This window comes from Aythya ferina, assembly GCF_964211825.1.
Source record: "Aythya ferina genome assembly, chromosome: W".
In the NCBI taxonomy this organism is placed as follows: Eukaryota; Metazoa; Chordata; class Aves; order Anseriformes; family Anatidae; genus Aythya; species Aythya ferina.
The window spans coordinates 15,739,111-15,752,895 of record NC_140313.1 but is presented as its reverse complement, the minus strand read 5'-3'; the positions used below and the strand labels follow the sequence as shown (position 1 = coordinate 15,752,895).

The following is a 13,785-nucleotide window of genomic DNA, read 5'->3' as shown; positions in this document are numbered from 1 at the left end:
GTCCAAATCCTTCTGAAAGCTGGTTTTGCCATAAAGCAAAATAAAGTCAAAGGACCTGCACGAGAGATCCAGTTTTTAGGAATAAAATGGCAAGATGGATGTCGTCAAATCCCAATGGATGTGATCAACAAAATAACAGCTATGTCTCCACCAACTAACAAAAAAGAAACACAGACTTTCCTAGTTGTTGTGGGGTTTTGGGGAATGCACATCCCAAATTACAGTCTGATTGTAAACCCGCTCTACCAAGTAACCCGTAAGAAGAATGAGTTTGAATGGGGCCCTGAACAACGACAAGCCTTTGAACAAATCAAGCAGGAAATAGTCCATGCAGTAGCCCTTGGGCCAGTTCGAACAGGACCAGGTGTAAAGAATGTGCTCTACACCGCAGCCGGGGAGAACGGCCCCACCTGGAGCCTCTGGCAGAAAGAGCCTGGGGAAACTCGAGGTCGGCCCCTGGGGTTTTGGAGTTGGGGATACAGAGGATCTGAAGCCCGCTATACTCCAACTGAAAAGGAGATATTGGCAGCATACGAAGGAGTTCGATCTGCTTCGGAGGTGGTCAGTACTGAAGCGCAGCTCCTCCTAGCACCATGACTGCCGGTACTAGGCTGGATGTTCAAAGGAAGGGTCCCCTGTACGCATCATGCAACTGATGCTACATGGAGCAAGTGGGTTGCACTGATTACTCAGCAGGCTCGAATAGAAAACCCCAGTCGCCCAGGAATCTTGGAAGTGATTATGGACTGGCCAGAAGGCAAATACTTCGGCATATCATCAGAGGAGGAGGTGGGTCATGCTGAAGAAGCCCCACTGTACAACCAGTTACCAGAGAATGAGAAGAAATATGCCCTGTTCACTGATGGGTCGTGTCATATTGTGGGGAAGCATCGGAGATGGAAGGCTGCTGTATGGAGCCCTACACGATGAGTTGCAGAAGCTGCTGAGGGAGAAGGTGAATCGAGTCAGTTTGCAGAAGTGGAGGCCATTCAGCTGGCTTTAGATATTGCTGAACGAGAAAAGTGGCCAGTTCTCTATCTCTACACTGATTCAAGGATGGTAGCAAATGCCCTGTGGGGGTGGTTACAGCAATGGAAGCAGAACAACTGGCAGCGCAGATGCAAATCCATCTGGGCTGCTGCACTGTGACAAGATATTGCTGCTCGAGTGGAGAACCTGGTTGTAAAGGTACGCCATGTAGATACTCATGTGCCCAAGAATCGGGCAACTGAAGAACATCAGAACAACCAGCAGGTGGATCAGGCTGCTAAGATTGAAGTAGCTCAGGTGGACCTGGATTGGCAGCATAAAGGTGAATTATTTATAGCCCGATGGGCCCATGACACCTCAGGCCATCAAGGTAGAGATGCAACATACAGATGGGCTCGTGATTGAGGGGTGGACCTGACCATGGACGCTATAGCGCAGGTTATTCATGACTGTGAAACGTGTGCTGCAATCAAGCAAGCCAAATGGTCAAAGCCTCTTTGGTATGGAGGACGATGGCTGAAATATAAATATGGAGAGGCCTGGCAGATTGATTACATCACACTCCCTCAAACTCGCAATGGCAAGCGCCATGTAATTATGGTGGAAGCAACTACCGGATGGCTGGAAACATATCCTGTGCCTCATGCCACCACTCGGAACACTATCCTGGGCCTTGAAAAGCAAGTCCTATGGTGACATGGCACCCCAGAAAGAATAGAGTCAGACAATGGAACTCGTTTCAGAAACAACCTTATAGACACTTGGCCAAAGAACATGGTATTGAGTGGGTGTATCACATCCCCTATCATGCACCATCCTCAGGGAAATTGAACGATGCAATGGACTCTTAAAGACTACATTGAAAGCAATGGGCGCTGGGACGTTCAAAAACTGGGATACGCATTTGGCCAAGGCCACCTGGTTAGTCAATACTAAGGGATCTGTCAACCGAGCTGGACCTGCCCAATCAAACCTGTTACCTACTGTGGAAGGGGATAAAGTTCCTGTAGTGCATGTAAGAAATATGCTGGGTAAAACAGTCTGGGCTACTCCTGCCTCAGGAAAAGGCAAACCCATTTGTGGGATTGCTTTTGCTCAGGGACCTGGATACACTTGGTGGGTGATGCAAAAGAACGGAGAGGTCCTGCGTGTACCTCAAGGGGATTTAATACTGGGTGAGAATAGCCCATGAATTGAATTGTACCACATTAATTACTATATAATACTGTATGTTATCACTACCATGACTACTATATACCCTAGTTGAAAATGGTGACTAATTAGAATGTATGGAAAAGAGTGTAACCTGAGCATGACATAAATGGTATGGAATAAGGGGTGGATAGATGTCCTGGTTTCAGTTAGAACGCCTACACTGGGTGAGGCCACCCATATTGTGCGGCAACACCCGGAATTTAATCAGCTCTGTGGTTGAACACACCCGAAGCCTGCAGTATGTCCCCTTCCTGCTGGTCAGCAGCACAAGGAGTCCAGTGCTGGTGAAAGTAGCTTCAGCCATGTCCTCAGGGCCAATGGCTTGACGTGGAACTTTGTGCTGTTGAATGAGACCTTTGAACCCTGTTCTGGTTTCAGCTAGGACAGAGTTAATTTCCCTCCTAGTAGCTGGTAGGGTGCTATGTTTTGGCTTAGGATGAGAAGAGTGCTGATAACACCCCGATGTTTTAATTGTTGCAGAGCAGTGCTTATACTAAGCCAAGGACATCTCAGCCTTTTTCTCTGTCCTGCCAACGGGCAGGCTGGGGGTGCAGCAAGAGCTGGGAGGGGACAGACCCAGGACAGGTGACCCAAACTAGCCAAAGGGGTATTCCATCCCATCTGATGTCATGCTGAACAATATATAGGGGTGGCTAGCCGGGGGAGGGGGGCCGGACTGCTCGGGGTTAGGCTGGGCATCAGTCAGCGGGTGGTGAGCAATTGCATTGTGCATCACTTGTTTGTACAAATTATTAGTAGTAGTACTATTATCATCATTGTATCATTATTATTATTGTTGTTGTTGTTATTATTTTCCTGTCTTATTAAACTGTCTTTATCTCAACTCACGGGCTTCACTTTCCATTTCTCTCCCCCGTCCCAGAGAGGGAGGGGGGTGAGCGAACGGCTGTGTGGTGTTTAGCTGCTGGCTGGGTTAAACCACGACAATGCCTTTGGTGTGGTGCATGCCCACGGGGCAATTTGGAAGGAGAGAATCCTTTTATCTTCCTCAGTTAAACATGCAGAAGAGGCTGATAGCAGTTATTAGGGAAGAAGGAAAAAGTTGGCCCAGACAGGAACAGCCCCAGCTAGGCAAGGTGCAATGTGCCCTATGTAAGAAATTTGGGCATTGGAAAAATAAATGCCCAGAATGGAAAAGAAATGTAAAAGGGAACTGGGGAAGGGATTTGGTTATCGCATATGCAAAAGATGACTCAAGAGGACCGGGAAATCTACCCCAGCAGATCCGTTGGTTATAAAAATGAAGCTGGAGAAGGAGGGAAAAGAGGTGGAACTTATGGTAGATGCAGGGGCAACATATTCAGTTTTAAATAAAGCATTAGTATCAGTGGGGAATGATTACATTGTAGTGAAGGGGGCAACTGGCTGTTGCAGGAAGCACGGCCGAAAGCACGACAGACACCAGTAGAGTCAGATCATGCTCCATTTTATTGCCCGAATAGCCTAACTTTTATAGAGAACTTAACAGGGGTGGACAGTGTTTCACACAAGATTATTGGTCAAAAGCACTCAGACAAACAGCTACAAGAAAACAACCCCACCTGCAAGAAAACAACCCCCTTGTGATTAGCAGTCACATAGACCTTGTCCTTGAGGCCAGCTACTGGTAACAATATTTTCCTGAATTCCTCAATTGGGCGATGTGGGAACACTGTCATGGGAACTTCTCATAGTTGCCCTGGTAGCTTGGTTTGCTCAGCTACAGCAAGCCATGGGATTTTTGCTGTTTCAAGAAATCCCTCATCAATTCCCCCTTCTTCTTTTGAGCAAACCAAGCCCGACACAGCAGTTTTACAAGTAACTCTTTAGCTATACTTACAACACACAACAATGATTACCACCACCATAAACCAAATCCTTAATCCCCTTGTGATTAAACCCAGCAACCATCTACACTTTGTTTCAAACAAGTCAGTGAACCATTGATTGAAAGGATTGATACCATATTGATACCATATTGAATCTTTCTCGTGTGCTCTTTCAGGAAAGTAATGGATTTGTGAATTGACTCATTATGATCAGAAAGGTTTAAACAGTACATTCCCTTAAAGTCCTCACACCCATTCCTTTGAGCCAAAAGCAAGATGTCAATAGCAGCTTGATCCTGTAAAAGCAGATGTCGCAGACTATTTTGATCTGGTAACATCTCCTCAAGTATCTCTGTCGTGGCATATGCTTGCCTCTCGGCCCAGCATACCAATTTTTCTAAGTTGTTACGTGCGGCCGCAGATGCCACTCCAGGCACTGAAATTGCTAATGCCGCTCTAGCTGCAACCCCACACAATTCAACATTATCATTGCAATCCGATGCAAGCAATGCCCATTTATGTCTGGTGATCTCACACAACTGTAACAAGCTAGGAGCAAATACAATGAGTTTATCTAAGTAACATGGACATCTGATAGCATTTGCAGGGATACCTTGCCAGGCCCTATCCACACAAATCAGAAAAACATCAGGAGGTAAGGCCAAAGCTGTATAATTGTTCCAAACACTGTAGTTGTTACCCCTTGTCTCCATGCTATAAACCCCTAAACCCTGCTTAGCAGCGTCATTGTAATCACAGGTGTTATTTGTGGTTTTGTACCGGTATGGCCTTTTCCAGGTTCCTGTAGCAGGAATCATCTGATATCCATGGCTACGTTCACTTTTGTAGCCACCTTTCAGGTTGATTGTCGTGGTTTAACCCGGCTGGCAGCTAAATACCACGCAGCCGTTCGCTCACCCTCCCCCCTCCCTCTCTGGGACGGGGGAGAGAAATGGAAAGTGAAGCCCGTGAGTTGAGATAAAGACAGTTTAATAAGACAGGAAAATAATAATAACAAAATAATAATAACAATAATAACAATAATATTAACAATGGTGATAATAGGAAAGTAATAATAATATGTACAAACAAGTGATGCACAATGCAATTGCTCACCACCCGCTGACCGATGCCCAGCTTAACCCCGAGCAGTCCGGCCCCCTCCCCCCGGCTAGCCACCCCTATATATTGTTTAGCATGACGTCAGATGGTATGGAATACCCCTTTGGCTAGTTTGGGTCACCTGTCCTGGGTCTGTCCCCTCCCAGCTCTTACTGCACCCCCAGCCTGCCTGTTGGCAGGACAGAGCAAAAGGCTGAGATGTCCTTGGCTTGGTATAAGCACTGCTCTGCAACAATTAAAACATCGGGGTGTTATCAGCACTCTACTCATCCTAAGCCAAAACACAGCATTCCACCAGCTACTAGGAAGAAAATTAATTCTGTTCTAACTGAAACCAGGACATCTATCCACCCCTTATTCCATACCATTTATGTCATGCTCAGGTTACACTCTTTTCCATACATTCTAATTAGTCACCTAGAGTAGTCATGGTAGTGATAACATACAGTATTATATAGTAATTAACATGGTACAATTCAGTTCATGGGCTATTCTCACCCAGTATTAAATCTCCTTGAGGTACACACCGGACTTCTCCGTTCTTTTGCATCACCCACCAAGTGTATCCAGGTCCCTGAGCGAAAACAATTCCACGAATAGGTTTGCCTTTTCCTGAGGCAGGAGTAGCCCAGACTGTTTTACCCAGCATATTTCTTACATGCACTACAGGAACTTTATCCCCATCTACAGTACGTAACAGGTTTGATTGGGCAGGTCCAGCTCGGTTGACAGATCCCCTAGTATTGACTAACCAGGTGGCCTTTGCCAAATGCGTATCCCAATTTTTGAATGTTCCAGCGCCCATTGCTTTCAATGTAGTCTTTAACAGTCCGTTGTATCGTTCAACTTTCCCGGAGGCTGGTGCATGATAGGGGATGTGATACACCCACTCAATACCATGTTCTTTGGCCCAAGTGTCTATAAGGTTGTTTCGGAAATGAGTTCCATTGTCTGACTCTATTCTTTCTGGGGAACCATGTCGCCATAGTACTTGTTTTTCAAGGCCCAGGATAGTGTTCCAGGCGGTGGCATGAGGCACAGGATATGTTTCCAGCCATCCAGTGGTTGCTTCCACCATTGTAAGTACGTGGCGCTTACCATTGCGAGTTTGAGGGAGTGTGATGTAATCAATCTGCCAGGCCTCTCCATATTTATATTTCAGCCATCGTCCTCCACACCAAAGAGGCTTTGACCGTTTGGATTGCTTGATTGCAGCACATGTTTCACAGTCATGAATAACCTGTGCTATAGCGTCCATGGTCAGGTCCACCCCTCGATCACGAGCCCATCTGTATGTTGCATCTCTACCTTGATGGCCTGAGGTGTCATGGGCCCATCGGGCTATAAATAATTCACCTTTATGCTGCCAATCCAGGTCCACCTGAGCTACTTCAATCTTAGCAGCCTGATCCACCTGCTGGTTGTTTTGATGTTCTTCAGTAGCCCGATTCTTGGGCACATGAGCATCTACGTGACGTACTTTCACAGCCAGGTTCTCTACCCAAGCAGCAATGTCTTGCCACAAAGCAGCAGCCCAGATGGGTTTGCCCCTGCGCTGCCAGTTGTTTTGCTTCCATTGCTGTAACCATCCCCACAGGGCATTTGCTACCATCCATCAATCGGTGTAGAGATAGAGAACTGGCCATTTTTCTCGTTCAGCAATGTCTAAAGCCAGCTGAATGGCTTTCACTTCTGCAAACTGACTCGATTCACCTTCTCCCTCAGCAGCTTCTGCAACTCGTCGTGTAGGGCTCCATACAGCAGCCTTCCATCTCCGATGCTTCCCCACAATATGACACGACCCATCAGTGAACAGGGCATATTTCTTCTCATTCTCTGGTAACTGGTTGTACAGTGGGGCTTCTTCAGCATGACCCACCTCCTCCTCTGATGATATGCCGAAGTATTTGCCTTCTGGCCAGTCCATAATCACTTCCAAGATTCCTGGGAGACTGGGGTTTCCTATTCGAGCCTGCTGAGTAATCAGTGCAACCCACTTGCTCCATGTAGCATCAGTTGCATGATGTGTAGAGGGAACCCTTCCTTTGAACATCCAGCCTAGTACCGGCAGTCATGGTGCTAGGAGGAGCTGCGCTTCAGTACTGACCACCTCCGAAGCAGATCGAACTCCTTCATATGCTGCCAATATCTCCTTTTCAGTTGGAGTATAGCGGGCCTCAGATCCTCTGTATCCCCGACTCCAAAACCCCAGGGGCCGACCTCGAGTTTCCCCAGGTTCTTTCTGCCAGAGGCTTCAGGTGGGGCCGTTCTCCCCGGCTGCAGTGTAGAGCACATTCTTTACACCTGGTCCTGTTCGAACTGGCCCAAGGGCTACTGCATGAACTATGTCCTGCTTGATTTGTTCAAAGGCTTGTCGTTGCTCAGGGCCCCATTCAAACTCATTCTTCTTACGGGTTACTTGGTAGAGCGGGTTTACAATCAGACTGTAATTTGGGATGTGCATTCTCCAAAACCCCACAACACCTAGGAAAGTCTGTGTTTCTTTTTTGCTAGTTGGTGGAGACATAGCTGTTATTTTGTTGATCACATCCATTGGGATTTGACGACGTCCATCTTGCCATTTTATTCCTAAAAACTGGATCTCTCGTGCAGGTCCTTTGACTTTATTTTGTTTTATGGCAAAACCGGCCTTCAGAAGGATTTGGACTATTTTCTTCCCTTTCTCAAAAACTTCCTCTGCTGTGTCACCCCACACAATAATGTCATCGATGTACTGCAGGTGTTCAGGAGCTTCCCCCTGCTCTAGTGCAGACTGGATCAGTCCATGGCAAATAGTAGGGCTGTGTTTCCACCCCTGGGGCAGCCGATTCCAAGTATATTGGACTCCCCTCCAAGTGAAGGCAAATTGTGGCCTGCACTCTGCTGCTAGAGGGATGGAGAAAAATGCATTAGCGATATCAATTGTGGCGTACCACTTGGCTGCCTTCGATTCAAGTTCGTACTGAAGTTCCAGCATGTCCGGCACTGCAGCACTCAGTGGTGGCGTGACTTCGTTCAGGCCACGATAGTCCACTGTTAGTCTCCACTCGCCATTAGACTTTCGCACTGGCCATATGGGACTATTGAAAGGTGAATGAGTCTTGCTGATCACTCCTTGGCTCTCCAATTGACGAATTAGCTTATGGATGGGAATCAGGGAGTCTCGGTTAGTGCGATATTGCCGCCGGTGCACAGTTGTGGTAGCGATTGGCACTCGCTGTTCTTCGACCCTCAGCAACCCCACAACAGAGGGGTCCTCTGAGAGACCAGGCAAGGTAGATAATTGTTTAATGCCTTCTGTCTCTAAGGCAGCTATACCAAAAGCCCACTGGAACCCTTTTGGGTCCTTGCAATATCCTCTTCTGAGATAGTCTATGCCAAGGATACATGGAGCATCCGGGCCAGTTACAATGCGGTGCTTTTCCCACTCATTCCCAGTCAGACTCACTTCAGCCTCCAATACAGTCAACTGCTGAGATCCCCCTGTCACTCCACAAATACAGATGGGCTCTGGTCCTTTATAGCTCGATGGCAATAGAGTACATTGTGCACCGGTGTCTACTAAAGCCTTATACTTTTGTGCGTCTGACGTGCCAGGCCATCGAATCCACACAGTCCAACAAACTCGATTGTCCCTTTCCTCCCCCTGGCTGGAGGCAGGGATCCCCTAATCCTGGTCAGAATCTTCTTCGTTTCTGTGTTTGAAGGACTGTCTGCTGGAAGTTGGAGCAGCAAACTTTTCAGAGAATCCCTTTTTCTTGATTGTTTTCTTTTCCAACTCACGTACCCATGCCTCTAGGGTCGCAGTAGATTTTCCATCCCATTTTCTCATGTCCTCTCCATGGTCTCGTAAGTAAAACCACAGGGTGGCACGGGGTGAGTACCCACCATATCGTCTTCCTTGTGTGGATGAACGCCTACCCCTGATAGCTGAGACACTGCTCTGTACAGGTACGGAGGAGAATAATCTCTCTTCAAGTTGGTGAACCTTTTCAGAAAGTTTCTCCCAAGTGTTCTCTTTTGGTCGGTGGACACTGGTTGGTTCAGGTGGGGATGAAGATAGATTCTCTTTAAGTTGGTGGAACTCTTCAGAAAGTTTCTCCACAGCTGAGACGCAGGCCTGTAAGGAAGAGGAGAGACTTTCTTCGTACTGCCGGAGTTGTTTAGCCACTTCATCCACTGTGGGTTCCTCATCCTCTTTCCAGGCCATTATTGCCAATGAGCTGGCATATGATGATGGTGCACTCCGTACAAACTTCCTCCACATGGGTCGTGTACACCTGACTTCATCTGGATCTTTGGATGTTTGTCCGAGGTCTGGATCCTCATAAATCACTTCCCGTACGGCTAATTCCCTCAGATACTGGATTCCCTTCTCCATAGTGGTCCACTTGCCTGGTAGACATAAAAGTTCTTCCTTGAAGGGATACCTTTCCCTCACAGCTGAGAGGAGACGCCTCCAGAGGCTGTGAGATTGTGCTCCATCTGCAATTGCTTTGTCAATGCCGGCGTCTCTAGCAAGGGATCCCAGTCGCTTGGCTTCCCTGCCGTCTAATTCCACACAATTGGCTCCAGAGTCCCAGCATCGGAGCAGCCAGGTGACAAGCTGCTCACCTATACAGCGACCAAAATCTTTTCGCACATCTCATAACTCACGCTCGTTTAGGCTTCGGGTAGTTACTGTTGATTTTTCGACATCCTCATCTTCTTCCTCCTGAACACTTGATGGCCCAGCGTCGTCGTCGTCTCCGTCGTCTCTATACCTAGATTTGGCAGAAGACTCTCTGCGTTCTAAACGACCTGAATCTCTATACCATTTTTTCACCTTCTCTACAGGGGCAGCTTGCACTGCTACTGCTCGTTTCTCTGACCTTGTTACAGGGTCTGCCACAGAGGTTGGAATACCCTCTGCAGGGTCAACTTGCACTGCTACAGCTCATTTCTCTGACCCCGTTACAGAGTCTGCCACAGGGGTTGGAATACCCTCTGCAGGGTCAACTTGCACTGCTACAGCTTTCTCTGACCCAGCCACAGGAGCTGGAGCGGCTGCAGGAGCTGGAGCAGCTGCAGGAATCGGAGCTGGAGTGGCTGCAGGAACTGGAGTTGGAGCAGTTGCAGGAGCTGGGACTGGAGTAGCAGCAGGAGCTGGAACTGGAGCGGCTGCAGGAGCTGCGACTGGAGCAGCTGCAGGAGCTGGGGCTGGAGCGGCTGCAGGAGCTGGGACTGGAGTGGCTGCAGGAGCTGGAACTGGAGCAGCTACAGGAACTGGGACTGGAGCATCTGCAGAAGCTGGGACTGGAGCGGCTGCAGAGTCCACCGTAGGGGTCACAGTGGCCGTTGGATCTGTCACAGGGCTTGGAGTGGCCGCAGGGTCTGTCACTAAGTTGATAGCAGTATCAATGGCAGCTCGATAGGCATGAGCCAGGCCCCAGCATGTTACAATGATTTGTGTTACTTTGGAACTGCCAGAATCATGACACCTTTTTCTCAAGCATTCTGCCAGTTTTTGAGGATTTTGCAGTTGTTCAGGGGTGAATTTCCAAAACACTGGGGGTGCCAACTGCTCTAGATGCCTGCCCATATCCTCCCATACTCCCTGCCACCCACAACTATACTGCCTCCGGGCAGATCTCCGGATGAGCTTCCTAAGTAGTTGTTTAACTTTAAGCAGAACCTGAAGTGCATTCAGGAGGCAGAACAACAAGACTATGCTGGTCTGAGTATCCCAAGGATATTCAATATCTTGGAGAGCTATTGTAGCAAGCTCGGAGGATAAGAGGGTGGTGAAGGAGGAAGGCATAGTGATCCAGGAGGATACAGGGGTGGTGAAGGAGAAAGGGAGAGTGATCAAGTAAGAAAAAATATCTTCCCCTTTCCCCTCCACAGATTGACTCCCTAATGGAAAAAAACAATAGGTATAATTGCTAATAGTTTCCAAGATACAGTTTCCAAAATACAGAGTCGACGATGTTACTGAGTACAAATACCAAGTTAGAGTCATGACCAGATATCTCATCGTCTCATAAGCCATTGCTACAACACTCAGTACCATAATGATCTTAAAACAGGGCCCGGAGAGGATAAACAACATGACAGAGAGCAAGTACGGAAAATAATGTACTATAATACTCAATTTGGAAAACAGGCACAGCAGAGTTGAGATTAAAGCAATCAGCATTATGACAAGTGACTATTAAGCAGGTCTAATACACCAATTTTAGTTTAACACACTGTGGTCAGATCTGCCGTTATCTCAACCTTTCGTGCCCCACGTTGGGCGCCAAAAAGACTGTCGTGGTTTAACCCGGCTGGCAGCTAAATACCACGCAGCCGTTCGCTCACCCTCCCCCCTCCCTCTCTGGGACGGGGGAGAGAAATGGAAAGTGAAGCCCGTGAGTTGAGATAAAGACAGTTTAACAAGACAGGAAAATAATAATAACAAAATAATAATAATAACAATAATGTTACAATGGTGATAATAGGAAAGTAATAATAATATGTACAAACAAGTGATGCACAATGCAATTGCTCACCACCCGCTGACCGATGCCCAGCCTAACCCCGAGCAGTCCGGCCCCCTCCCCCCGGCTAACCACCCCTATATATTGTTTAGCATGACGTCAGATGGTATGGAATACCCCTTTGGCTAGTTTGGGTCACCTGTCCTGGGTCTGTCCCCTCCCAGCTCTTACTGCACCCCCAGCCTGCCTGTTGGCAGGACAGAGCAAAAGGCTGAGATGTCTTTGGCTTAGTATAAGCACTGCTCTGCAACAATTAAAACATCGGGGTGTTATCAGCACTCTTCTCATCCTAAGCCAAAACACAGCATTCCACCAGCTACTAGGAAGAAAATTAATTCTGTTCTAACTGAAACCAGGACATTGATACATATTTGACTACAGATACCAGGGTTTTGACATTCATCAATGTCTCCACAGTTTCTCTTGTCTATAAACTCAAACCCAGCTGGACAGTCACATTCCTTTATGATGCATTCCTCCAGGGGCTCATCACCCCAGTCCTTGCAGTCTCTCTGCTGGTTACACACTTTATTCATATCTATGCATTCTCCACTTCTGCACTTGAATTTGCCAGGTCCAGAGCACTGAATAACATTGTTATAGTTTGCTTCATCAGTGCCATCCAGACAGTCTCTCACACCACTGCACTGCCTACTCCCATGGACACAGTTCCCATCTTCACATCTGAACTGGTCTGGCCTGCAGGTCCGAGAAGGGCAGTTAATTTCATCACTTCCATCCTTGCAATCAGGATCTCCATCACATCGCCACTTTTTGTGGATACATTCACCTGAGCCGCACTGCACCTCACTCGTAGAACACTTCACTGGAAGTGCAGGCTGGCGGCCACACTGCTCCAAAGATTCATCCGAGTGGTCGGAGCAGTCAGCATCATCATCACACACCCAGCTGATAGGGATGCAGGTAGAACTCTTGCACTGAAACTCATGAACACCACAGGTAGGAGGTGCACACTCCAGCTCATTGCTACCATCACTGCAGTCATCTTGAACATTGCAGACAAAGCTTTTGGAAATACATTGCCCACTACTGCATGTGAATTCTGCTGCACTACAAGTCACAATGCCACAATTCTCTTCATCTTCTCCACTGTCACAGTCCTTTTCACCATCACATTTCCAGGACACCGGGATACGCTGGACTGACTGAGGACCACAGCTAATTTCATTTACCTGACATGTTCTCATATGACACAGATCAGCACTCTCATCAGACCCATTTTCACAGTCCGGATCCCCATCACACGGCCATCTATTTGGCACACACTGACCACTGTTGCAGACAAAGTCAGGTTCAGCACACGTCTTCTTCACACAAGCACTCTCATCACTGCCATCTGAGCAGTCTTCACATTTTACTCTAGCACTGTCGGCGGCAGTGCACAGGCAGGCGAGGGCGAGCAGCAGGCAGAGCTCCCCACAGAGCAGCAGCGCCTGCCACCGCTCTGCACCTGTGTCACTTATACTACTCCTATTACCCGTGCCGTCAGTGTCAGTGGCATCCTCCTGGTACCATTTCTGTCTTTGCCGCCCCTTACTCTCCCCCTTTTCTTTTTGCCACTGACCATTCACCACAACTGGATGAGACACATGATTACTAGTTAGGAAAGAGAGTGTAACGTCTGCTATACGGCTGCAGGCTGTGCCAGCTGCAACCCTAGAAGCTGTTTGTGAACAAGCCTGCCGGTGGTCATTTGGCAGTGTAATCTGCGTCTCTGCACTCCTGCCCCGCAATAGAGCTAAATTGTCACTAGTAATCTGTAGAATGTGGCAACCCCACGGAATCTTATCCAGAAACATAGTTATAACACCGATCTGGGGACGAATAGTTGTCCTGGTTTCAGTTAGCACAGAATTAATTTTCTTCCTAGTAGCTGGTGGAATGCTGTGTTTTGGCTTAGAATGAGAAGAGTGCTGATAACACCCCGATGCTTTAATTGTTGCAGAGCAGTGCTTATACTAAGCCAAGGACATCTCAGCCTTTGCTCTGTCCTGCCAACGGGCAGGCTGGGGGGTGCAGTAAGAGCTGGGAGGGGACAGACCCAGGACAGGTGACCCAAACTAGCCAAAGGGGTATTCCATACCATC

General features: G+C 47.8%; 1 protein-coding gene across 1 annotated transcript in view; it reads right to left on the bottom strand.

The window, feature by feature from the left end:
- The window catches only part of LOC311426303 (very low-density lipoprotein receptor-like), a 40,586-nt gene extending 27,065 nt beyond the window's left edge, over positions 1-13,521 (bottom strand). Inside the window, exon 1 of the mRNA XM_084502658.1 lies at positions 12,037-13,521. Coding sequence (XP_084358784.1) covers positions 12,037-13,497 — 1,461 coding nt within the window. The 5' untranslated portion in view covers positions 13,498-13,521. The remainder of the gene's footprint in view (positions 1-12,036) is intronic.
- Positions 13,522-13,785: the final 264 nt, after the last annotated feature.